Source organism: Pelobates fuscus, chromosome 10, assembly GCF_036172605.1.
Source record: "Pelobates fuscus isolate aPelFus1 chromosome 10, aPelFus1.pri, whole genome shotgun sequence".
NCBI lineage: Eukaryota > Metazoa > Chordata > Amphibia > Anura > Pelobatidae > Pelobates > Pelobates fuscus.
Genome location: NC_086326.1, coordinates 22,570,907 through 22,598,523, shown reverse-complemented (window position 1 = coordinate 22,598,523; position 27,617 = coordinate 22,570,907). Strand labels below are relative to the sequence as shown.

The following is a 27,617-nucleotide window of genomic DNA, read 5'->3' as shown; positions in this document are numbered from 1 at the left end:
AATAAAACTATTACAATCTATATCAACATTTTAAAATACATTCCAAGTATATGTTTATTCTATCAATATACAAAGTATAATGTGTAGACCTATGCTTTCCAATACTCTTATGCATGTATGCTTATATATGTGACTGTGAATTTTTATATTTGTGTATGAGTTCATGTGTATGTATGTATCTATCTGTGTTTGTGTGTATGTATATGTATTTGTGTTCATATGTTTATGTGCATGCGCATACATATGTGTACATATACATATATATGGGGTTATGTATGTGTAGGCACATTTGGTGCTTGTGTGTGGATGTATGTGTAGGTGTGCATGTACATATATGTAGGCATTTGTTTGTATTTATATGTATATTGTTGTATGTTCTTGTGTTTATTGTGTATGTACGTGTGTATACGTCTGTACCTGTGTATATGTATATGTACATGTGTTCGAGTGTGTGTGTGTGTGTGTGTGTCTGTCTGTGTATGCTGGATATAGGCCTTCATGCATATCCTGTAACTCTTGGATGGACATTCATGTATTCTTAATATAAGTAATTATCTTGTTTTTGCTCTCCCCTTCTAGCACCATCTTCTGCACTATTTGCTTGTTTTTTTTCTCTCTCTCCCCCGTCACTATGTAATCTTCACACAAGATATTTACAACCTTCTGCGAGAATGATGTCTATTTTCTATCAAACCTGTGTCTTATCTGCACTCATGTCACTTTATCCCCTGTATCACAACTCAACTTTGAATTATATGTGTCGTCTTGCTCAGAAATTCTTGAGACTTGAGAAAGGGAGGTTCTCCCGAAAGCTTGTCATTAAAAATTTCTGTTAGTCCAACAAAAAAGGTATTACAAGATACAAAGTGTATCTGTTTTTTACATCTACATCACTGGACTAATAAGACTACAATCTCTACTGATAGATAGATAGATAGATAGATAGATAGATATGCCCCACCTCCTGTAGACTGTAAGCTCATTTGAGCAGCGCTTTCTTCAACCTATTGTTCCTGTACGTTTTTGTAATTGTCTCATTTATTGTTAAATCTCCCCCTTTGATAATATTGTAAAATACTACAGGATATGCGGGCGCTATATAAATACCATTAATAATAATAATAATAATAATAATAATAATAATAGATAGATAGATAGATAGATAGATACTCTCAAAACGTATTAGCCACACTTGCTTTCATAAACACACATTGACAGTCACACTCACAGAACCACTTAACCACACCCACAAAATTGACTATTCAGCCACTTAATCACACATACTCTTATCTAGCCATTCTTAGAATGTGCTAGAACCAAAGTGTGATGAGAATATACCCCTACACGCAGGATCCAGCTAAACAGAAGACAGCACAGAGGTGAGATCCGTCTACCGGACCTTAGAATGGCTGGACTCGACATATATAGGAGAGGTACAGAGTCAAGAACAATCCGAGTTCAAGAGCACAAAGAGACAGCGTAAACTAGGACAAGCCGGGGTCTGGTACACAGGAAACAGCAAGCCGGCAAACAGAACAGACAAGGATAAAGCGAAAACGAAGTCAGAATACAAAGCCAAGGTCAAATACGGAGGAACACAACTGAACACAACAAGCGCTAAAGGGAACTGAAACAGAAACCACGATAGGGCAAGGAACTAAGGGAAAAGGGTAAGTATAAGTAGCCTCCAAACTAATGTGATTGGCTCCTGTCACTTCCACACCCCCAAAAGGTAAGTGTATGGGGTGTGTGGCATGACAGGGGCCAATGGGAGCCTTTTTGCAATTTAGGCTCCCACTGTCTCTTTAAGAGCGTGCCCGCGACTCGCGGCGCGCTCTTAGATTCAGGCGGGACACGTGACCGCATCTCGCGGTCACTGCCCACCTTCCTGTTAGAAGCGTTGGATTAGCCGCGCGCGGCTCGTGAAGCCGCAGGGCCGCGCGCGGCTTGAAGAGATGACCGCGGCCGGCCCCTGGAAAAGGTGAGTAACGCTACACAAAGGCTCCTAAGTAGCCTGGTTCCCCATCTTTGTTTAAAATAAACAGACTAAAGAATGCCACTTATGGATTCTAAATGCCTAAGTCTCCTACCATCACAAAATAAATGTATTCTTAACTCCACAATGTCAGTCAGATTTCTTCATGAATTCAAATTAGCTGTCACCTCACATTATGTTTTTTTGTTTGTTTGTTTGTTTTTAAGTTTCTGGATATTTTTTTAAAATAAAACTATTTAGGCAGATAATTATACATATTCATTGTTCTTGCTGTAAAGAACCCTTTCCTATTCTATAGGTGAAATCCTCTTTCTTCATGTTTGAATGAGTGTCCTCTTATTATTTTGTATTAATAAACAGGTTATCAGAGAGCTGTTTGCATTGACTCAGTATATATTTGAAACATATTATCATATTGATCTGTATGTCTTTTTTTCTAAATCAAACATGATAAAGTTTTATAGAATAGAATTACATTTTTTTATTCCCCTTTTTCATTTTAATACATGGGCATAAGGAGAGGAAAACAGAAAGAAAAATAAACTGTAAATGTAATTAGGTTGCACATTTTCATACATGCAAAATACTTTAATTTTACTCGTGTCTGCAGCTTTCAAGCAGAAAATCAGTTGCATTGCATGGAGAATACAAAGTGGATATTAGAGCACCATTAAGTGGGCAATGTAAGTATATTTACTACAAAAACATATACTGATCCTTTTCCATAGTCCTGTGGTATCATATTGTCTGCACTCTGCAAATAGCTGAAATAAGACAAATTCATTCTTTTTTTCCTTTTGGACAATGCTGGTCCTTTTCTCTTTTGCTATTTGTTCTTGTTTTAGAGCCAACTCTATGGTTATTCACCAAAGATTTATTTTTTCCATTTTCACAGTACGGTGTGTTTACATTAGATGTTCTTATCTCTTGTTCTGCTAATTGTGATGTAATTACACACAAGAGAGGGGAGCAGGCTCTAGTAATCAATTAACAAAATAGGAGATACAAACTTCTAAACTAAACACACTGTTCAATAGAGTAGTTAAAAAAATTAACATTCCTTCAAGAATTGTGTGAGTCACAGCCCGCTAGGCTGTTTTAACTAATTGTTTTAACTTCTAAATGGTAGTGAATTGAGTTGCGGGACTGTGGTGTAAGGAGCTCTCGTCTGAAACCACAGATGCAACATACTTTACTTTTGTTGTGGGCCACCAAAATAATGAAAAGCTTCGTCACCCCTCTCCTCCCTACAAAAGAACATTCACAACTTTTCACCATAGATCAGCAAACCTTATGCATTTTGACAAATGATTACAAAACCTTTCTAGAGCAGTTCTATTATTCACAGCCTGCCATTTCATGTTGGCCATTAACTTCTCACAGTTAACTAATATTGAAGTTTTAATAATTTAATATTTATCAGACTACCTTCTCAAAATCGTGGTGTGCTTATAGAAAATCAGGCACCATTATGCAAAAGTGATGGGAGTGCTTATGTCTACTACCACTGTTATCCAAAATGTTTGATAAAATCAAATAAATCACTGGAATTGATTTTATGTTTACACCAAAATTAGCTGTCAGGATTGAAAGAAATTGATTAACTGTTTTAATAGGCATGAAACAAGTGATAAACAGATATGGGAAGGATTGGTAATAGCTTTCATTTGATTAAGTACTTAAACTATCAAGTGCAATTTAGATATAGAAAAAAATAGCATTCCTAAAATAACACACCAAATAGATATGCAAATATTTGGCACATTTGACCATAGGAGAAGCAGCCTCCATCCATGACTAGTGTCACCTTTTGTTCCCTCATGTTCCTCTACAGTTTCATATATTGGTTTGAAATATCTTGTTGTACATCACCTGCATATCTCAAGTTACAACAATATTTTTTCTAATTGCACTGCGGGGAGTTATATTTTGTTTGGCTACACCACAATCTTTTTGGCATCTAGTTATATGGTCTCAGAGAGATTTCATTTTCCAGATCAGAACCGGTGCAATGCTGATGAAACCCATAAGGTTGAAACTGCAGTCCATGGCTGGATCAACATAATAATGAAAATGTCACACTTACATAAGAGGAATGCTACTTCTTAGTTTTTTTTCAATATTATGTTTACATAGCCCCTGCATTTAATGTTCTTGTGGTCTGAAAATTAAAATAAAATGGAGAAAACCACACAACTGTGTTTACCTCTATCCCGGAACTGTGTGCTTCCATTTTTACTCCCTGTTATATCTTTTTCTTTTGCACTTGTCAGTCATTATGTACAGAACACAGAGAGAGGAGGAGAATAAAAACAATGTCTCAATTCTCTTTTTTCAATGCATTGTGAGTCTGAGCTGTGCCTTGAATTGGATTGTGACATCAATTTAATAAATCTTAGAATTAATAATAGAAAATGAAGCATCACAGGAAAAAAAGATAACATGAACCTCAAATCTGTATTAATGATAAATATATTGACAGTTCAATATCCAATACCTGGCCCTCTTGTTTTTTCAGAGCCAAAGCCAGACAGATTAAAGCATAAATGTATGCTTACAACATAGTTGTTTTGTTTTTACAAATATTAGGCTCATAGTAAATACCTGGAACTATACAATTAAAGGGATACTATAGTCACCAGAACAACTACAGCTTATTGAATTTGTTTTGGTTAGTAGAATCATTACCTTTAGTCTTTTTGCTGTAAACACTGTCTTTTCAGCCTAGTGATAACTTCACTGGCCACTCCTCAGATGGCTGTTAGAGATCCTTCCTGGGTCATGGCTGTCTAAAATGCATCCAAACATTCAGTGTCTCCTCCCTCTGCATGCAGACACTGAACTTTCCTCATAGAGATTCATTTATTCAGTTCATCTCTATGAGGAGATTCTGATTGGCCAGGGCTGTGTTTGAATTGTGCTGGCTCTGCCCCTGATCTGCCTCCTTGCCAGTCTCAGACAATCCTATGGGGAAGCATTATGATTGGATCAGGCCACCACTTCTGATGATGTCACCAGACAGCTTGTTTTTCTGAGGCAAACAGCATGCAGAGTTACAGCTTCAGGCTTGAATACAAGTAAGATTTTACTATTTTTAGGGAGGTCTAAAGCGACCAGGGTGGCTAAATGGTGGTTTTAACCATATAGGGTCAGGAATGCATGTTTGTGTTCCTGACCTTATAGTGCTCCTTTAACTTCATCAAGGCTATTTTATTTTTGCAGTGTGAAGTAAGATTTAAAATAGTAGAAATTAAATGTTATTTGCTATACCGAGTTCTATGGCAAATTGATGTGGCCTCTCTCTTTCCCTGTGTTTCTATATTTCTCTATATGTAGTATATATACATATAGAGTGAAGGCCAACATTTGTCTTGAATTTGACTGAGGTTTGATTATGTTTGTTTATCCATCTTTACATGAGTCACATGCATTTTTCTCTAGATCTGTATGGATCTTTTCCTGTAAACTTCACCATAAACAAAGAGCTGTTTCCATATACCAACCTCTTGGTTTTTACGGTATTACGGAATGGAAATATGATTGGTGACTACACATCATTCTCGATACCTTCATGCTTTGTGAACCAGGTGAGTAAATATTAGAACAAGACAAGAACATTCACAATTTGATAGATATCTACACTCTACAAAGACTAAAATGCAATCACATTTAGTGCAACACCAAGCATTGGTTTTCAAGCCTGTACAGAAATTGGACATTCTTAACATTCTTGAACATCTCCAAAACATGCAACTAAAACAGTAATATATATATAGTGATATATATATATATATATGAAATCTTGTTGAAGTGCACTCGCAGGACTCAGTAGTATTAGTGGATGGAGCGAGACATGATGTCCCAGATGTGCTCAATTGGATTCAGGTCTGGGAAACGGGCGGGCAAGTCCATAGCATCAATGCCTTTGTCTTGCAGGAACTGCTGACACACTCCAGCCACATGAGGTCTAGCATTGTCTTGCATTAGGAGGAACCCAGGGCCAACCGCACCAGCATATGGTCTCACAAGGGGTCTGAGGATCTCATCTCGGTACCTAATGACAGTCAGGCTACCTCTGGTGAGCACATGGAGGGCTGTGCGGCCCCCCAAAGAAATGCCACCCCACACCATTACTGACCCACTGCCAAACTGGTCATTCTAGAGTATGTTGCAGGCAGCAGAACGTTCTCCATGGCGTCTCCAGACTCTGTCACGTCTGTCACATGTGCTCAGTGTGAACCTGCTTTCATCTGTGAAGAGCACAGGGCGCCAGTGGCGAATTTGCCAATCTTGGTGTTCTCTGGCAAATGTCAAATGTCCTGCACAGTGTTGGGCTGTAAGCACAACCCCCACCTGTGGCCACCGGGCCATCATACCACCCTCATGGAGTCTGTTTCTGACTGTTTGAGCAGACACATGCACATTTGTGGCCTGCTGGAGGTCATTTTGCAGGGTTCTGGCAGTGCTCCTCCTGTTCCTCCTTGCACAAAGGCGGAGGTAGCGGTCCTGCTGCTGGGTTGTTGCCCTCCTACGGCCTCCTCCACGTCTCCTGATGTACTGGCCTGTCTCCTGGTAGCGCCTCCATGCTCTGGACACTACGCTGACAGACAAAGCAAACCTTCTTGCCACAGCTCGCATTGATGTGCCATCCTGGATGAGCTGCACTACCTGAGCAACTTGTGTGGGTTGTAGACTCTGTGTCATGCTACCACTAGAGTGAAAGCACCACCAGCATTCAAAAGTGACAAAAATATCAGCCAGGATGCATAGGAACTGAGAAGTGGTCAGTGGTCACCACCTGCAGAACCACTCCTTTATTGCCTATCATTTCCTCCTGTTGTCTATCTCATTTGCATAACAGCATGTGAAATTGATTGTCACTCAGTGTTGCTTCCTAAGTGGACAGTTTAATTTCACAGAAGTGTGATTGACTTGGAGTTATATTGTGTTGTTTAAGTGTTACCTTTATTTTTTTTTAGCAGTGTGTATAGATATATATATATATATATATATATATATATATATATATATATTTGTGTACGGGATTATGGAAGGGGCGCACATTAAAGTGTGTGTAGTTTAATAAATAAGAGTCGGTTGAGGTGTGCCGAAACCGACGCGAGGTTAGGCCTGTAAATAGAGGGCCCACCCAGATATAATGATATATGAAGAGGGTGTGGTGGGAGGGAATTTCCGAAATCGTCGAAGACAGGTAAGTAAGGGGTTTGCTGGGTTTAAATAGGCTTAAAATCCCTCCCACAATTTCAGGCATACGCCTTCTATTTGTGTATGGGATTATGGAAGGGGCGCACATTAAAGTGTGTGTAGTTTAATAAATAAGAGTCGGTTGAGGTGTGCCGAAACCGACGCGAGGTTAGGCCTGTAAATAGAGGGCCAAAAAGTATGTAACATTTATTTATTAATCATAACATCATTTAGACATATTATAGAAAGCGAGCCTGATTTATTTCTCTGGATTTGGAATGTACCGGTTGCATGCTGAGGATCTCCAGCGTCCCATCCTCTCCACAACATGAGTTGGAACTTGACAACTTGAGGCTGCAGTGGCGGCCCCAATACGGAATGTATGTCCCTAGAAGGAATTTGGATTGAGGCCAAGACTAATTAACAAGGAGCGAATGTATAGCATGAACTGTTTGAGAGATGGGCAAAAATTGTACAAGCAACCATTTATACTCGCACTTATTATCTTGAACCATATACAATACTTACACATATCGTAAGCTGTAGAGTACGTTTGCTTAGTATTAGTAGACAAATCTTACCCGCGTAGACTCTAACTTCAGGCATGAATTAGACCTTTTTGACCTGCAGAGGAATTCTGGACTGAGTGTTCTTTTAGCTTAACCGTTACGTTTAAGCAAGGTCAGGACTTCAGATGTGGCTAAGGTGGGGGATACTGCAGGGAACTTGAGACGACAGGGTTAGTGTTTATAAAAGATAGTACGTTACCTGGAGCTATTTCTTGTAGCATGCTGTGAAGAGGATGGAAACGTAATATGTTTTAATTATGCAAAACTCAGATGCCCATTGAATCTCTCGCGTAGTAGAGCTGCTAGCCAATGGGTACTAACAGGCGAAGAAAAGGACTATCCCATAAAAGTTGAGGCCGTGCCATTAGCCCTGTGCTTGAGAGAGGCCCTACCTATGATTTGGGCCATGTGGACTTGTACTAACTACGCGCAGCAGGGTGTCAGCTTCTTTCGGATGAGCGTTAACCTGACCTCACACGCTCGATTAACTGCATTGAACCACAGTGAAAAGGACTGTAACAGGTACCTGAAGAAACTACCTGTCGTGATGTGAACCGAAAAATAGAATGCGAAGCCGTGATTCACCGTAGGGAAATGTGTGCACAAGAGAGGAACCTAAAAAAGGAGCTTTGAATGTAGTTACAATTTAAAGATAATATGTGTCCGTATAGTAAGTACCCTATAATAGTTACTTGGTAGGCTTGGGATCGTAAATGTTTGTATTATACGATGCTTATGGTGTTACTTCTTAACCGAAACATATAGCATGACCGAAAGTAACTCCTGATGGACTTCTTGAACTTAAATAAGTGAAACGTGTGCAACGTTAAATGCGTGATGAATGAATTGAATGCGCATGGAGGACCCTGTGAATGTCAAGCGTGCAGACAAGTCCCTATTAGTTGTTTAAGGAATTGAATGGTATTCGTTTGGTCGTAATGGAGGCAGAGTGATGCCCCGATGTTTGATAGGAAATAAGTGGGAATTCTGTTTACCCGGTCTATTAGATTGCTAATGCTTATCCTGCATTGCTCGTATAACTGACGTTGACGCGATAATTAAGTGATAGTATGAGTCAACATATGGTAATTAAGAACTCAATGTACTAAATGCCCCCAATGGGTTGCAATGCAATAAATAGTATATCTGTAATGCATCAATCTGGAAGCAGTCACTGTATGTACGCAAGAGTGTTGAGGACCTGAGGATGGTCCAACACAAGGCCTAACCTGTACAACGTGTAACGTAAAAGGCAACGTGAGACCCAACATACGTATATAACTGAATATATGTAAGAAAATGCCTGCAACAAATTGTTGGGGGAACCGCTGGTCTTGGTTTCTACTAGCTTGACCTGGGCACGAAGTGTATGTGGTATGATAGGATCACCAGCGAGTGACAAGTTGGGGTAATATATATTTGGGTATCCATGTACTGCTATATCTAAGTATCTAGCAGACCCGTAGCCCATTAGTGATAACGTATTGAAAGCATAGGATTAGCCTTGTATGATAGTTCTGACATACTGTTTGTAGCACTGTAAGAGTATTCAACTCACAGTCGAAACTAAAGCGGGAAATAAAGCGCTAGGATACCCAATTTGGTTATTGGATCTAAAACATAGTGATTACTCAAGACGGGTCTGTAGTGTGCCGTCCCCCCCAGCTTACTAGGAGTGCGAGTTTGTGTGGGAGAGCTGGCTGACTAGCTAGTGCCGCAATGCGGCGAAACGATTACTCTAGGTTGGTGACAGGTGAGGCCCTGCTATTTGCCAAGCGGCTTGAGAGGCTCTATCTATGCATTGGCGCGAGGGGGTAGCGTGGCCACTGAACGTTGTGGCGGGGTGTCGGCCTCTCGGTGAAAGTTAAACATAAGATAGAATGGGAGTGACGTATGAGGCCCTCTCTATGCCACAATGCGAGGCGACTAGCTATGATTTGGCCCGAGGGGCGTAGTACCTCCAAGTATGAGGATGGGTGTTGGCCTCACGGGACCACTAACCTATGGCAAAGAAGCCAGGGGGAATAATAACTAGTGGACACCTAGGAACCTGACAGCCAGCCGTTGCTAACTAAGAGGGAAGGTTAGTTAGTGAGAGAGGACGTACCACGGAACGAATAGTGGGTGGAAATGAGTTAGGATCGTACAGCTTGACCGAAACTGGAGTGCCCTGTGAGCATGTCGGGGACCAGATGGTCGGGGCGTATAAACTGGAATGCGTGTATGATTGTATGTATGGCCCTCGGGGCTCGTGGTGCCATATCGTGGCCTTGTTTTGTAATGTAATACGAGTTTGTTTATATATATATATATATATATATATATATATATATATATATATATATTTATTTTTTTATTTTTTTATTTTTTTATATGCGGATCTTATTCATAGTACCGATAAAAACGCATACTTGCCTTTGCCGAGGCTTGTTCACCCAAACTGCAGTGTGAACTTAAATGCTCTTGTCTAGTAACATATGTACTTGTCTGCGTAGGTGTACAAGGCAAGGCAATCAGGCAATGATAGGACTTAATGCAACGCGGAATATGTCAGGATCTTTAAACAGGTTTAGTAATGTAATGCGCGGCATAATTGTCAAGTATGCATAGCTGCGTCTCCTCAAGAGAGGTGACAATTTATGGAGAAATAACAATGAAAAAGTAGCCCGTCGGCTAAAAATTTTTTTTTTTTATATATATATATATATATTTATTTTTTTTTTAAGTTCCAGGACATAGGTCAACAACAACAACAAAACAGGCATACTATATTCCAGAGAGATAACTGTATCTATAACAACCTGCACAGAGCCAGTATTAAATAAAATGCAGTGATCTCTAAACTCCTAAGTCAAAAATTTTGTAGAACCCACTGATGAAACCTGCAAATTAATTGACTTTAAGAATAAATGTACAAGCTGTAAATCCCAACCAAGAGTAACTCTTGCCCATAGCACAGATAATCGAAGTATGCCAGAAATCCCAACAATTCATAATGTATATTATGCTATAATATGAGGGGTCAGTATTGGCGTTATTTTGAAACCGCCTTTCGTGCAATTAATGCGAATAGAAACTGTGTAGACAGATTACTGTGGTAAAGAGTTCCAGTTCGGGAGTTTGTATGAATGACAAGTGAAGTAAACGAATAGGATGAAACCATGTAACGAAGGAAGCAAACAAACGGACAATGTAAATTATCGGCAGCACATGAAACATATGAATGGAAACTGTAAAGTGAGGACCCGACCCGTGGAACAGTGCCTGGCGCGACGGGTAGATCAACTTACAGTACGGTGAGTATTAGGACTCAATCTGCGTCGCTGGAAAGCTGTTTGACAGAAAATCTTGCGGCTTGAATCCAGAAAACACAGCTAAAGTAGAAGACCTTCTTGGAGCACAGGTACTGCCAGTGAAAATAATTGCATTTGCCAGCCCCCCTCCCCAAAATATCGAAGAATAGGTAAGGAGGTTCCTCGTACACTCCCGGTCAGTAATAATAAGTGTTCTAGCCGAATGATTGAGATGAATGAATAGACGAATGAAGCTACGAATTATGACTTACAGTTTTGGTTGGAAACTGCCGACTGGGACCCGTTCGTGTGTAATACTCACGAAACTTCGCGTGGACGTTGCTGACCGTTGTTTTAGGCGCGTCGCGGCAAATTGACGTCAGAGTCTGCGTGTACTGGAAGCGAAAGGGGAATTTCCGAAATCGTCGAAGACAGGTAAGTAAGGGGTTCATGGGTTTAAATAGGCTTAAAATCCCTCCCACAATTTCAGGCATACGCCTTCTATATATATATATATATATATATATATATATATATATATATACCGTATATACTCGAGTATAAGCCGACCCGAATATAAGCCGAGGCCCCTAATTTTCCCCCAAAAAACTGGGAAAACTTATTGACTCGAGTATAAGACTAGGGTGGGAAATGCAGCAGCTACTGGTAAATTTCTAAATAAAATTAGATCCTAAAAAAAATATATTAATTGAATATTTATTTACAGTGTGTGTATAATGAATGCAGTGTGTGCGTATGAGTGCAGCGTGTGTGTATGAGTGCAGTGTCTGTATGAGTGCAGCGTGTGTGTGTATGAGTGCAGCGTGTGTATGAGTGCAGCGTGTGTATGAGTGCAGCGTGTGTGTGTATGAATGCAGTGTGTGTGTGTGTATGAATGCAGTGTGTGTGTGTGTATGAATGCAGTGTGTGTGAGTGCAGTGTGTGTGTATGAGTGCAGTGTGTGTATGAATGCAGTGTGTGTATGAATGCAGTGTATGAATGCAGTGTGTGCAGGGCCGGTGCAAGGATATTTGCCCCCCCCCATATGTCCTGACCTCCCCTCCTCCTCCCTCAGTGGTCCTTACCTCCCCACCCCCGTGTTCCTTCACCCCCCTCCCCCAGTGGTCCTGACTCACCCCTCCCCTAGTGGTCCTTACTTCCCCCTCCCCTCCCCTAGTGGTCCTTACTTCCCCCTCCCCTCCCCTAGTGGTCCTTATCCCCCCCTCCCTCCCCTAGTGGTCCTTATCCCCCCCCTCCCTCCCATAGTAGTCCTTATCCCCCTCCCTCCCATAGTGGTCCTTATCCCCCCCTCCCTTCCTCCCATAGTGGTCCTTATCCCCCCCTCCCTCCCATAGTGTTCCTTTTCTCCCCCCCCTCCCTCCCATAGTGGTCCTTATCCCCCCTCCCTTCCATAGTGGTATAGTGGTCCTTATCCCCCCCCTCCCTCCCATAGTGGTCCTTATCCCCCCCCTCCCTCCCATAGTGGTCCTTATCCCCCCCTTCCCTCCCATAGTGGTCCTTATCCCCCCCCTCCCTCCCATAGTGGTCCTTATCCCCCCCTCCCTCCCATAGTGGTCCTTATCCCCCCCCTCCCTCCCATAGTGGTCCTTATCCCCCCCTCCCTCCCATAGCGGTCTTTATCCCCCCCCTCCCTCCCATAGCGGTCCTTATACCCCCCTCCTTCCCATAGTGGTCCTTATCCCACCCCCTCCCTCCAATAGTGGTCCTTATCCCCCCCCTCCCTCCCATAGTGGTCCTTATACCCCCCCTCCCTCCCATAGTGGTCCTTATCCCACCCCCTCCCTCCCATAGTGGTCCTTATACCCCCCCCTCCCACAGTGGTCCTTATACCCCCTTTTTTTTTTTTTTTTTTATTATTATTATTATTTTTTTTATTATTATTTCTTATTTTATTTTTTTTTTGTCCCCCCTCCCTGCTTGATACATGGCAGGGAGGGGGGCTCTCCTTCCCTGGTGGTCCAGTGGCAGTTCAGTGGGGGGGAGAGGGGGGCTGGCAGAGCTGTACTTACTTGTTCTGCAGCTCCTGTCAGCTCTCTCCTCCTCTGCGCCGTCCGTGCAGCTCCTTCTATCAGCTCACACTGTAAGTCTCGCGAGAGCCGCGGCTCTCGCGAGACTTACACTGGGAGCTGACCGAGGTGCTGAACGGACGGCGCGGAGGAGGAGAGAGCTGACAGGAGCTGCAGAACAGGTAAGTACAGCTCTGCCAGCCCCCCTCTCCCCCGGTCTGTATTATGGCAATGCAAATTGCCATAATACAGACCTTGACTCGAGTATAAGCCGAGTTGGGGTTTTTCAGCCCAAAAAATGGGCTGAAAAACTCGGCTTATACTCGAGTATATACGGTATATATATATATATATATATATATATATATATATATATAACCATTCATATATATATATATATATATATATATATATATATATATAACCATTCATATATATATATATATATATATATATATATATATAAAACCATTCATATATATATATAACCATTCATATACATATAACCATTCATAAACTAGGACTTCCTGAGTTGAATTAAGTTCACAATATTCTACTAAGCAACATAAAGGAAATTAAGTGTTTAAGTTCCTTAACCCCTTGAGGGCCGATGATGGTTCAGGAACGTTATCAGAAACATTCCCTTGAGGACTGATGAAGGTCCTGAACCGTCATAACTTAAAATTAGCAGCGAGAGTGATCAGAGATCGCTTCTGCCAAAATACCACTGTTACTATCTGCCAAGCATGTGAGGCAGATAGGCAGAATAGGGACTTATGTTGTTTGAGCGACACACGATTACTCATTATTGGCTGCTGTCAAAGTGGGTGTTACAAACACTCACACTGACAGTGAGGGAGAGAGACAGAGATCATGATATATTGTTGCCAGAAGTGTTCCAAACTGTATTACTGTAAAAATAAAATAAAATAAAAAATTCCTTTTTTCCCTGCCAAATCATGTTACAGCAGTTCATTTGTACTCTCTGTATTTTTGTTTTTTTACCTTCATGGTTATTTTTTGTTAAAAAAAGCTGTATATTAGGTAGTTATAGTCAGTTTTAGTCAGTTTTTAGTCATTTTAGCATAGGGTTAGGTAGATTGTAAAAAAAAATAAAAAAATAAAAAAAATTGTGTGTTAGTAATTTGTTCATTTAGTCAGTTACATAGGTACTTAGTTAAAAATAAAGAGACAGAGAGATGGGGTGTAGGGGACAACCCAACACCTCAAACTCTGATGTAGGTTACTAAGAGGTATATAGGGGGCATTACCCCAGAAATAAATGTAGAACAAGAAAAAGGAATGCGCTAGAGAACCACCATACATACAAGTACAAGGTGGAAGACTGCTCATTCAATGGTATATACCCCTTCAGTAAATGTACTTACATAGAGAGGGGGAGGGGAGAAAAAATAAATAAAGGCAGAACCAAAAGCCACAAATAAAAATGAACAAAGACAGGGGGGAGAGGACGTGGGTATGTGTACCTTTAATAGAACAAAAAATACATAAATTGTAAACGATTCAAGCTGGCCCTATACCTGGCCAGGGTGGAAAAAAGTATCCCTTGCAAAAAGTACACACTGGCTAGATCCAACACAATTGAAAATACTTTTTGCAAGGGATACGTTTTTCCAACCTGGCCAGGTATAGGGCCAGCTTGAATCGTTTACAATTTATGTATTTTTTGTTCTATTAAAAGGTACACATACCCACATCCTCTCCCCCCTGTCTTTGTTCATTTTTATTTGTGGCTTTTGGTTCTGCCTTTATTTATTTTTTCTCCCCTCCCCCTCTCTATGTAAGTACATTTACTGAAGGGGTATATACCATTGAATGAGCAGTCTTCCACCTCGTACTTGTATGTATGGTGGTTCTCTAGCTCATTCCTTTTTCTTGTTCTAGGTACTTAGTTAGGTAGTGTGTTGATGAAATATGCAGCATATGTACAGTTTGGAGGAGGCATATGCCTTCTTGGCATCAGACTCTGACGTCACTGACACTGTGTCCAATTTTGACCCAGGTCAGTTTTCTGACACGTCTAGTTACACGTCATCTGTGTGTGTGCCAGCTGCAAAAAGAAGCTGTGCTTCCCCTGCTACGCTGAATGTGGAGGAGGAGTGGGTACCTCCACAGTTAGCTAAGCCCAGTATCCCCCCTTTTAGTGCCAATGCAGGCATTAATGTCAATGTGCATGACTATTCTCTTTTTCAAGATACGGTCAACTGAAAAAAAAGTCAATCCCCAGAAACGTTGCCGAGACTGTTACAAAAAAGGGAAAAGGACATATACCCCCTTTTACTGTCCCGATTGCCCTTAAAAACCTGGACTGTGTATTGGACCTTGTTTTAAGCTCTACCACACAGAATATACCTTTTATAATACTTGGTCCTCATTTTTTTACTTTGCGTTTTTTTAAAAGCGGCAAATTTTAGTTAGTCAGTTTCCTTCCCTCAAATGTTCAGTTAGATTATTTTTGCAGGAGTTAGTTTAGAGATTGCTGCTAAAGGCATTTGATACCTGCACAAAAGTTAAAACAGTTTTCTGGCAGTAACTTTGAACCAGCTGGCCAATATCTAAAAGCAATGTGTGCATAAAAAACTGAATTCAAAAATTACCACCACACACCTTTTCTGAATTTTTTGGGTTAAATGGTTGGGGGAAAGAAATAAAAATACCCCATCTTCAATAACCTTGGATGTCTACTTTATAAAAAATATATACTTTCAAACCATAAATTCAACTTGGGGGATGTAAAATTGCTCAACACACTCAACATGTGCCTAGAAAAGCAAGCAAACTATATTGGATTGAAACCTATCCTAAGGATCCCTGATATACACTGACACAGAGCAGAATAGGGACAGTTCCCCCTACATAGGGTCACTTGGCAGATATGGATTGACACCTGTCCTCAGAGACCCTGATACACACTGACACAGAGCAGAATAGGGACTGTTCCCCCGACATAGGGTCACTTGGCAGATATGGATTGACACCTATCCTAAGGATCCCTGATACACACTGACACAGAGTAGAATAGGGACTGTTCCCCCAACATAGGGTCACTTTGCAGACATGGATTGACACCTGTCCTCAGAGACCCTCATACACACTGACACAGAGCAGAATAGGGACTGTTCCCCCTACATAGGGTCACTTGGCAGATATGGATTGACACCTGTCCTCAGGGACCCTGATACACACTGACAAAGAGCAGAATAGGGACTGTTCCCCCTACACAGGGTCACTTGGCAGATATGGATTGACAACTGTCCTCAGGGACCCTGATACACACTGACACAGAGCAGAATAGGGACTGTTCCCCCTACATAGGGTCATTTGGCAGATATGGATTGACACCTGTCCTCAGGGACCCTGATACACACTGACACAGAGCAGAATAGGGACTGTTCCCCCTACATAGGGTCACTTGGCAGATATGGATTGACACCTGTCCTCAGGGACCCTGATACACACTGACACAGAGCAGAATAGGGACTGTTCCTCCTACATAGGGTCACTTGGCAGATATGGATTGACACCTGTCCTCAGAGACCCTGATACACACTGACACAGAGCAGAATAGGGACTGTTCCCCCTACATAGGGTCACTTGGCAGATATGTATTGACACCTGTCCTCAGAGACATACACACTGACACAGAGCAGAATAGGAACTGTTCCCCCTACATAGGGTCACTTGGCAGATATGGAATGACACCTTTCCTCAGGGACCCTGATACACACTGACACAGAGCAGAATAGGGACTGTTCCCCCTACATAGGGTCACTTGGCAGATATGGATTGACACCTGTCCTCAGAGACCCTGATATACACTGACATAAAGAGCAGAATAGGGACTGTTCCTCCTACAAAGGGTCACCATTTTTAGCCCAAGTTAGCTCATCTCATCAGGCCTTTTTTAGTCGAATGTATCGCCCACTGTCAGTCCCTTCGGGATCCATCCTTCATTCATCTTAATAAAGGTGAGGTAATCTAGACTTTTTTGACCTAGGCGACTTCTCTTCTCAGTGACAATACCTCCTGCTGCACTAAAGGTCCTTTCTGACAGGACACTTGAAGCGGGGCAGGCCAGAAGTTCTATCGCAAATTGGGATAGCTCAGGCCACAGGTCAAGCCTGCACACCCAGTAGTCAAGGGGTTCATCGCTCCTCAGAGTGTCGATATCTGCAGTTAAGGCGAGGTAGTCTGCTACCTGTCGGTCGAGTCGTTCTCTGAGGGTGGATCCCGAAGGGCTGTGGCGATGCGTAGGACTTAAAAAGCTCCGCATGTCCTCCATCAACAACACGTCTTTAAAGCGTCCTGTCCTTGCCGGCGTGGTCGTGGGAGGAGGAGGATTACTGTCACCTCTTCCCCTGTTAGATTCCCGTTGTGCTGTGACCCTTATACGTTGTGTAAAGCATAGTTTTTAATTTATTTTGCAAATGCTGCATCCTTTCCGACTTGTTGTAATTTGGTAACATTTCAGCCACTTTCTGCTTATACCGGGGGTCTAGTAGCGTGGACACCCAGTACAGGTCGTTCTCCTTTAGCCTTTTTATACGAGGGTCCCTCAACAGGCACAACAGCATGAAAGACCCCATTTGCACAAGGTTGGATACCGAGCTACTCATTTCCCGTTCCTCCTCCTCAGTGATCTCAATGAAGGTATGTTCTTCCCCCCAGCCACGTACAACACCACGGGTACCAGATAGGTGACAACGAGCACCCTGGGATGCCTGTTGTGGTTGGTCTTCCTCCTCCTCCTCAAAGCCACATTCCTCCTCTGACTCCTCTTCCTCACAATCCTCTTCCAGCATTGCCGCAGGTCCAGCAAGCGATGCTGATAAGGCTGTTTCTGGTGGTGATGGTGCCCACAACTCTTCCTCTTCACGCTCATCTATGGCCTGATCCAGCACTCTTCGCAGGGCACGCTCCAGGAAGAAAACAAATGGTATGATGTCACTGATGGTGCCTTCGGTGCGACTGACTAGGTTTGTCACCTCCTCAAAAGGACGCATGAGCCTACAGGCATTGCGCATGAGCATCCAGTAACGTGGCAAAAAAATTCCTAGCTCCCCAGAGGCTGTCCTTGCACCCCGGTCATACAAATATTCATTAACGTTTTTTTATTGTTGGAGCAGGCAGTCGAACATTAGGAGTTTTGAATTCCAACGTGTCGGGCTGTCGCAAATCAAGCGCCTCACTGGCATGTTGTTTCGCCGTTGGATATCTGCAAAGTGCACCATGGCCATGTAGGAATGCCTGAAATGGCCACACACCTTCCTGGCCTGCTTCAGGACTGTCAGGATCCCGCAGGCGGCTGCGAGGGGAGGCTACAGTCCGCTCGCGGCACTCACCCTCCAGCCGTCCACGGTCCCCTTCTCGCTGTATGCTCGGCGGGCGGCATCCTTCCAGCCACGGATGCCGCCCGCATCTTCCTCTGCGTCCCCCAGCGGCAGCATACATGATGCTGCACGCTGGGAGACCGCCCATTTTTGTAAACGCCGGGGTCAGCCACCTGACCTGGCATTAAAGGCACAGTGCCTCAATCACAGTGGGAGGTCTAGATATCTCCCACGTGTGATTGTTAATTCTGATTGGAAATTATCCAATCAGAATTAACCTAATGATTTAAATACTTACCTTTCCTGTTCCTCTCTGCCCTGTTGTGGTCTTTGCTTGCTAGTATTGCTACTGAACTTGTGTTTCTGGTTACGTACTCTCTGGCTTGTTTATCTGCCTTTGTGACTTTCTCCTACCCTTTGACCTCGGCTTGTTTCTCATTATTCTGTCTTCTGGTTCCCTTTACTCGGCTTGTCTCCTGACTATTCTTTGTGTGCTTAGCCCGGCCACTCTAAGGTCCGGTACTGCACCTTTTCTGTGTGTGTGTTAGCGTGTTTGGTTCCCGGAATCGTGACAAGCACGTCCTGTAGGCCTGGGTACTTGTGCACAAAGCGTTGTACGATCAGATTACACACATGTGCCATGCACGGCACATGTGTCAACTTGCCCAACTTCAATGCCGCCAACTAATTTGTTCCGTTGTCACAAACCACTTTGCCGATATCCAGTTGCTGCGGAGTCAGCCACTTTTCCACCTCTGCGTTCAGGGCGGACAGGAGTGCTTGTCCGGTGTGACTCTCTGCTTTCAAGCAAGTCAAACCCAAGACGGCGTGACACTGCCGTATCCGGGATGTGGAATAGTACCTGGGGAGCTGGGGGGGTGCCGTTGATGTGGAGCAAGACGCAGCAGCAGAAGAGGACTCAGTCGAGGAGGTTATGGAAGAGGATGGAGTAGGAGGAGTAGAGGAGTTGGCAGCAGGCCTGCCTGCAAGTCGTGGCGGTGTCACCAACTCTTCTGCAGAGCCACGCATTCCATGCAGGTTTACCCAATGCGCAGGTTTACCCAATGCGCAGTGTAGGTGATATACCTGCCCTGACCATGCTTTGCAGACCAGGTATTAGTGGTCAGATGGACCCTTGCCCCAACACTGTGTGCCAGACATGCCATTACTTCCTTTTGCACAATCGAGTACAGGTTGGGGATTGCCTTTTGTGAAAATACTTTTCGTCCGGGTACCTTCCACTGCGGTGTCCAAATAGCTACAAATTTTTTGAACGCCTCAGACTACACCAGCTTGTATGGTAAAAGCTGGCGGGCTAATAGTTCAGACAAGCCAGCTGTCAGACGCTGGGCAAGGGGGTGACTTTCTGACATTGGCTTCTTACGCTCAAACATGTTCTTGACAGACACCTGACTATGGGCAGATGAGCAGGAACTGCTCAAGGCAAAAGACGGAGTGGCGGATGGTTGAGAGGGGGCAAGGAGGACAGCAGTGGTTGACGTGGCTGAAGATGCTGGACCAGGAGGAGGATGGCGGCTTTGAGTTTGTGTGCTGCTTTTACTCATGTGTTGATCCCATAGGCGTTTTTGATGTGCGATCATATGCCTACACAAAGCAGTTGTACCTAGGTGGGTGTTGGACTTCCCACGACTCAGTTTCTTTTGGCACAGGCTGCAAATGGCATCGCTGTTGTCAGAGGCAGACACACACAAAAAATGCCACACTGCTGAGCTCTGCAATGACGGCATTCTGGTGGTGGACACAGCATGCGTTGATTGGCGTGCTGTCGGGCTGACCCCGGGTGCCGATGCATGCTGTCTGACTGTGCCACTATCTCCTTGCGACAACCTCCCCCTGCTTCTAACTCGTCTCCTCCTCCTCTCTGTCTCCCCATCTGAACTTTCACCCTGTTCTTCTTCTTGCCGAGTGGGCACCCACGTGACATCCATGGACGCATCGTCATCATCACACCGTACGTCCATGTGTGTAATGCTGCCTGACTGAGACATATCCCTGTTATCTACATCCTCTAGCAATAATGGTTGTGCATCACTCATTTCTTCAAACGGATGTGTAAATAACTCCCATGACAGATAAAGTGAAGCGGCTGTGATGCTAGTGTTGGTGGGGGCGGCAGACGGGTGAGTGCTATCTTGAGAGGTGCCCGAACCTAAGCTGGAGGAGGATGGTGCGTCAAGGTTCCGAGCGGAAGCTGTAGAAGATTGGGTGTCCTGTGTTAGCCAGTCAACTATGTCCTCAGAACTTTTCAAGTTCAGGGTATGTGGCCTCTGAAAATTGGGCATTATTGTAGGGCAAAAGGGAATCACAGCACCACGACCACGACGGCCCCTGCGGGGTGGCCTGCCCCTGCCTGTCATTTTTTTTTGGATTAGTGGTACTATGCGTGCAAGCTACTGTGAGACCAGATATGTGTGGCACTGTGCAGTGGCAGAGGTTGGCAGAGTACGCGCTGTAGGCCTGACACCCGCTTGAAGACAACTAACTGCTATTCAATCTATAACAGTGAAAAAAGTTTTTTGGTTTTAAATGCACGCTATTGTGACACCAGATATGAGTGGCAATGTGCACTGGCAGAGGTTGGCAGAGTACACGCTGTTAGCCTGACACCCGCTTGAAGACAACTAACTGCTATTCAATCTATAACAGTGAAAAAAAATTTTGGGTTTTAAATGCACGCTATTGTGACACCAGATATGAGTGGCAATGTGCACTGGCAGAGGTTGGCAGAGTACACGCTGTAGGCCTGACACACCCGCTTGAAGACAAGTAACTGCTATTCAATCTATAACAGTAAAAAAAGTTTTGGGGTTTTAAATGCACGCTATTGTGACACGAGATATGAGTGGCAATGTGCACTGGCAGAGGTTGGCAGAGTACACACTGTAGGCCTGACACACCCGCTTGAAGACAAGTAACTGCTATTTAATCTATAACAGTGAAAAAAAGTTTTTGGGTTTTAAATGCACGCTATTGTGACACCAGATATGAGTGGCAATATGCACTGGAAGAGGTTGGCAGAGTACACGATGTAGGCCTGACACACCCGCTTGAAGACAAGTAACTGCTATTCAATCTATAACAGTGAAAAAAGTTTTTGGGTTTTAAATGCACGCTATTGTGACACCAGATATGAGTGGCAATGTGCCCTGGCAGAGGTTGGCAGAGTACACGCTGTTGGCCTGACACCCGCTTGAAGACAACTAACTGCTATTCAATCTATAACAGTGAAAAAAGTTTTGGGGTTTTTAAATGCAATCTATTGCTTCACCAAAAAAGAGTGGCAATGTTAACTGGCAGAGGTTGGCAGAGTACACGCTGTAGGCCTGACACACCCGCTTGAAGACAAGTAACTGCTATTCAATCTTTAACAGTGAAAAAAAGTTTTTTGGTTTTAAATGCACGCTATTGTGACACCAGATATGAGTGGCAATGTGCACTGGCAGAGGTTGGCAGAGTACACGCTGTTGGCCAGACACACAGACGCTTGCAAACAACTAACTGCTATTCAATCTATTACAGTGAAAAAACATTTTTTGTTTTAAATGCACGCTATTGTGACACCAGATATGAGTGGCACTCTGCACTGGCAGAGGTTGGCAGAGTACACGCTGTAGGCCTGACACACAGACGCTTGCAGACAACAAACTGCTATTCAATCTATTACAGTGAAAACAATGTTTTTGTTTTAAATGCAAGCTATTGTTACACCAGATATGAGTGGTGGCACTGGGCAAGTGGGCACAGTATCCACTGTGAGCCTGACACAGAAGCTGGCAGGCAGGCAACTGCAATTAGATTACACAGGGAAAAAAACAGACTTCTGCTCTAGCCCTAAAAAGGGCTTTTTGGGGTGCTGTCCTTACAGCAGAGATCAGATGAGTCCTTCAGGACTTTAGTGGACACTGAATACACTAGCCTAGCTATACATTTCCTTATAAAATGAGCAGCAGATACACTTTCCCTCCTCTATCTAAGAATGCAGCTTCAGAATGAATCTAAAATGGATGCTGTACAGGAGGTGGGAGGGTCTGGAAGGGAGGGTCTGCTGCTGATTGGCTGTAATGTGTCTGCTGACTGTGAGGCACAGGGTCAAAGTTTACTCAATGATGACGAATAGGGGGCGGATCGAACCGTGCATGTGTTCGCCCGCCATGGCGAACGCGAACACGCTATGTTCGCCGGGAGCTATTCACCGACGAACAGTTCGGTACATCACTAGCAGCAACACATAACATGATCTGTGAATTTATACCTAAATTGCAATGTATATGAAAATAATAAGAAATTACCTACGCGACATTTGGCAAACATTGGTGGTAAAATGGCTGCATAGAAAGTGTCAAAATGTCCTTAGATGAATATCCTGGGTTGTCTACTTTAAAGAAAACATGTAGATGTTGGGTGTGATTAAGAGATGTATGACAGATAACTATTGATAAATGTAAAAAATATATATTGTACTTGTACTTATAGCCCTATAACCTGCAAAAAAAGCAACAAAAAGCAACATTTTAAATCTATTTAGCAGTTTTTTTCATTAGCTTTTGTAGATGAAATATTGTTTAAGTAAAAGTCAAAAAACATGTTTTGTTTTTAATTTTTCACCATATTTTTTCTCTTAAAATTTTTTAGTTTTGTTGTGCACAGATAACAAACATTCTTACGCTGCCACAATAGCAGAAGTAAGAGCGGTAGTATAACAATGGCGATAGAAATAACTGCACATTGGTAAATGCATATGCAAGAGGTAAGGATGCTCACAGGCTAAACAGTGGTATTAATATTTTTCAGAGAAACAAATTTAACAAGTTCGAAGCCCACAAGATTACTGCACTTTTTTTAGGTTAGGTTGCAATGACGCATTCTAGTCAAACATATCTGAATGATAAAGATAAACAAAACATGGCATCAACGTGAACTATTCAGACTTGTGAATGGTTAGAAGAAAATACATTATAAAACTTGCTTATATTACCGGAGTATGAGAGAATGATCTTTTAAAAAAAAAAAAAAAAAATGGAGCCCCATACAATGCAGGTTTAACTAAATGTTGCGTGTCAAGATTTACAGGCTATCTGCTCTGTGGTGAAATAATGAAAAAGATAATAAATAATGAAATAAGAAACCCATAATGATCAGTACATGTTACAGACATGGTTTTTGGTTTGGAATTATGCCAAAAAGAGACACACAAGCATAGAATAACATATATAACTTGCATTGGAAGTTCGGAAGAGTAAGTTGTATGCCTCCAGTGTTAATGGGTGCTATAGTTGTTAGCTGTCACTATATGCTGGGTAAAGTGCTCTGTATCCACTGTATCCACTAGCTTGGGGGTGGAGGGGAATTAAGTGTGGGAATTAAGTGTCGCTCTGTGATCCGTCTGGTTACTTAGCGTCACAGCTAGCGCCAGTTGTCAGCCTCGTGGCTATAGTAAGGGCATAACCTGCAGTATATTTAAAGATGCCTGGCTCCGTGCATGATGTTGTGCGGTCTGCAGGTGGGGGGGGGTTAAGTTCCCCATCTAAGGAGGGTTGGCACCGCTCTCCATCGTACAAGTCCCATGTGGTGGTCGTGTGCGCAGTCATTAATGGGAGATGGGACGTTGGTTAAGTGTAGAAGCCCAGTGTGAGAACAGATTTAACTTAAGTAGACAGGAGACAGATAAACACAACATCATGTGTAAAACAATATCACACAAAAGCAAAAAAACAGCAACAACTAACGTGGTAAGTAGGATGAATAGTCCTGTCAGACAGAAGCTGTGCATTCCCTTCAAGGTCTCAGGTGCACGCTAGGTGCCGGTTCACTCTTTGCGCTTTATATGCAGTAGTTGGTGGGGTGGCTTGTCCTGCCGTCAGAAGCGGTTTAATTCTAGACATGTCCAAAGTGTGTTGGGGCTTCTGTCTTGGTACTTGGGTGGTCGGTTCTGAGCAGTGGTGTACTAAGAGAGGGGCAGGGGGGTGGTCCACCCCAGGTGCCATCAGGCCTGGCCAGGCTTGGGGGTCATCGAGCTGTGTGGCTGCACCGGGTGCCATAGCAGCAGGGGCGCCGGGCAGACGACACAACTCACACATAGGGGATGGGAGCAAGCAGGAGACCTTGTCTGCACGGCGAGTTGGGGGAGGAGCTAGAACGGCTGTGGGGCGGCGCCAAGTCGGACATGGGGGTGGAGCTAAATGCAGCCTCTCACACAGAGGGGAAGCAGGAAGGAGTCCCTGCTGAATCCATTCCTCCTCCAGCCCAAGCTTACTGTAAGTGAGAGTGTGTGCTGTGTGCAATTGTGATTGTGACTGTCTTTGACTGTGTGTGTGTGTGTCTGTGTGTGTGTGTGTGACTGACTGCCTGTGATTGTCTGTGTGACTCTGTGTGTGTGATTGTCTGTCTGTGTGTGTGACTGTCTGCCTGTGTGTGGCTGTCTGTGTGTGTGTGTGTGTGTGTGTGTGTGACTATGTGTGTGTGTGTGTGTGTGTGTGTGACTCTGTGTGTGTGTGTGACTGTCTGCCTGTGTGTGTGACTGTCTTCCTGTGTGTGTGTGTGTGTGTGTGTGTGTGTGACTGTCTGCCTGTGATTGTCTGTGTGACCCTGTGTGTGTGATTGTCTGTGTGTGTGTGGCTGTCTGCCTAAGTGTGTGACTGTCTGCCTGTGTGTGTGTGTGACTGTCTGACTGTGATTGTGTGTCTGCGTGTGTGTGTGACTGTCTGTGACTGTGTTGAGTGTATGTGTGACTGTCTGTGACTGTATGTGTGTATGTGTGACTGCCTGCCTGCGACTGCGTGTTTTACTGTCTGCCTGTAACTGTGTGTGAGTGACTGTGTGTGGGACTGTGTGTATCTGACTGCGTCTGACGGTCTTCGCCCTGCAGTGAGTCGGCAGGCGGGATATGATGTCATCGCGGCCTCTGGGTCATTACAGGGTGTGCGATGGTCCTTTTCTGGAAGAGCACAGAGATCCCAGCAGCAACCACTGACCACCAGGGACTGAGGATCCACTCTAGCCGTTTTAGTGAAAGGTAGTGTAATGTTTGTGTGTCTGTGGTTGTATGTGTGTGGGTCTGTGATTGTGTTTGTGTATATCAGTGATTATGTGTGTGATTGTGTGTATTAGTGATCATGTGTGTGATTGTGTGCAAAAGTTAATTACTTCAATACCGTCATAACCACACTCTCCCGCGAACCCAAACAACTATTTCACACATTTAACTCTCTTCTGCGCCCTGCTGTACCTCCTCCACCTACAAACTTGACTGCCTCAGACTTTGCAACTCACTTCACTGACAAGATCTCTACAATCAGAGAAGAGATCTCCCATCTTTCTCCTCCCCCTTGCAATACTTCCCCTATCTTCACTCCCTCTGCTGTTCTATGTTCATTCGCACCCACTACATTGGAAGAGGTTTCTGCTCTGCTCCAGTCCTCCCGCCCCACCACCTGCTCCCTAGATCCAATTCCCTCGCATCTCATCCGTACTCTGTCTTCTTCTCTTTCTCCACCTCTCACTAAAATTCTCATTCTCTCTTTCTCCTCTGGTATATTTCCATCGCCCTTCAAACATGCAACTGTAACATCCAATTCTAAAGAAGACCAATCTTGACCCTAACTCCCCATCCAACTATCGTCCTATCTCGCTACTGCCTTTTGCATCCAAGATCCTTGAAATAATTGTGTATGCGAGATTGACAGACTTCTTCGAATCAAACTCTCTGCTAGACCCGCTTCAGTCTGGTTTCCGCGCTAAGCACTCTGTGGAAACGGCACTGACCAAAGTATCCAATGATCTACTCGCTGCAAAATCTCATGGTCACTACTCTATCCTAATTCTCCTTGACCTGTCTGCGGCTTTTGACACTGTTGATCATCAACAGCTTCTTCTCATCCTTAGCAATATCGGTCTACAAGATATTGATCTCTCCTGGTGCTCCTCCTACCTCTCCCAGCGCTCTTTCAGTGTTTCTTTCTATGGCTCTGCTTCTTCTCCCCAACTCCTCTCTGTTGGTGTCCCTCAAGGTTCAGTCCTTGGTCCCTTACTGTTCTCCATCTATACTGCCTCCCTTGGTAAACTCATTAGCTCCTTTGGCTTCCAATATCATTTCTATGCAGATGACGCGCACATCTACCTGTCCTCTCCTGATCTCTCCCCGTCCCTCTTGACTAGTGTCTCTGACTGCCTCTCTGCTGTTTCTAACTGGATGGCTGCCCACTTCCTTAAACTAAACTTGACCAAAACTGAAATTATGGTCTTTCCTCCCTCAAGTGTTGTTACTCCTGTGTCTGTCTCCCTCCAAGTCAATAGTGCTACCATCAGCTCCACCACGCAGGCTCGCTGCCTAGGTGTTCTCTTTGACTCCAACCTCTTCTTCAACCCTCATGTTCACTCTATTGCCAAATCCTGTCATTTCCATCTCAAAAACATTGCGCGCATCCGCCCCTACTTAACGCCAGATGCGACTAAGGTGTTGGTCCATTCCACTGTACTTTCTCGCCTTGACTACTGTAATCCGCTTCTCAGTGGTCTTATGTGCTCCCAACCTGTGCCATTACAGTCCATAATGAATGTGGCGGCGAGGCTCATCTTCCTGTCCGCCCGCACCTCCCATGCCTCACCCTTCTGTCAGTCCCTACATTGGCTTCCTATAAAATATAGAGCTCAATTTAAAATTCTGGTTATTACTTTCAAATGTCTACATAATGCTGCTCCCACCTATCTATCCTCCCTTATACACAAGTATGTCCCGTCAAGGCCCTTACGATATGCTGAAGACTTACGTCTATCTTCTGTCCGTACTCCCACCTCTGATGCTCGCCTTCAAGACTTCTCGAGGGCTGCACCGTTCCTGTGGAACTCGCTTCCCTCCTCTGTTAGATGCTCACCCAGTCTCCACTCCTTCAAAAATCATTAAAAACCCACTTCTTCATAAAAGCGTATAAATTAAACTCTTAATAGCTCCCAAGTGATTCCTCTTCTGCAACTGTCACTAGTCTAATACTATCCTTACCTTTTGTGCCATTTTACCCCACTCCCTCTAGCATTTAAGCTCATTGAGCAGGGCCCTCAGGGTCACCATTTTCTTTTGGTGCGGGAGTTTCTGAGGCCTTAGCGAGATGGAGGAAAAGGTCCCCGATATCGCGGGAACCTGCTGGTTTGATCATTCCCTG

The 27,617-nt window shown here is 43.8% G+C and overlaps 1 protein-coding gene across 2 annotated transcripts in view; it reads left to right on the top strand.

Moving 5' to 3' along the window:
* LOC134574932 (alpha-2-macroglobulin-like protein 1) overlaps positions 1–27,617 on the top strand; it is a 113,264-nt gene that overhangs the window by 35,314 nt on the left and 50,333 nt on the right. For both annotated transcript variants that reach the window (XM_063433999.1, XM_063433998.1), the window contains exons 13-14: positions 2,607–2,679; positions 5,438–5,583. In XM_063433999.1, the coding sequence (XP_063290069.1) occupies positions 2,607–2,679; positions 5,438–5,583 (219 nt within the window). The remainder of the gene's footprint in view (positions 1–2,606; positions 2,680–5,437; positions 5,584–27,617) is intronic.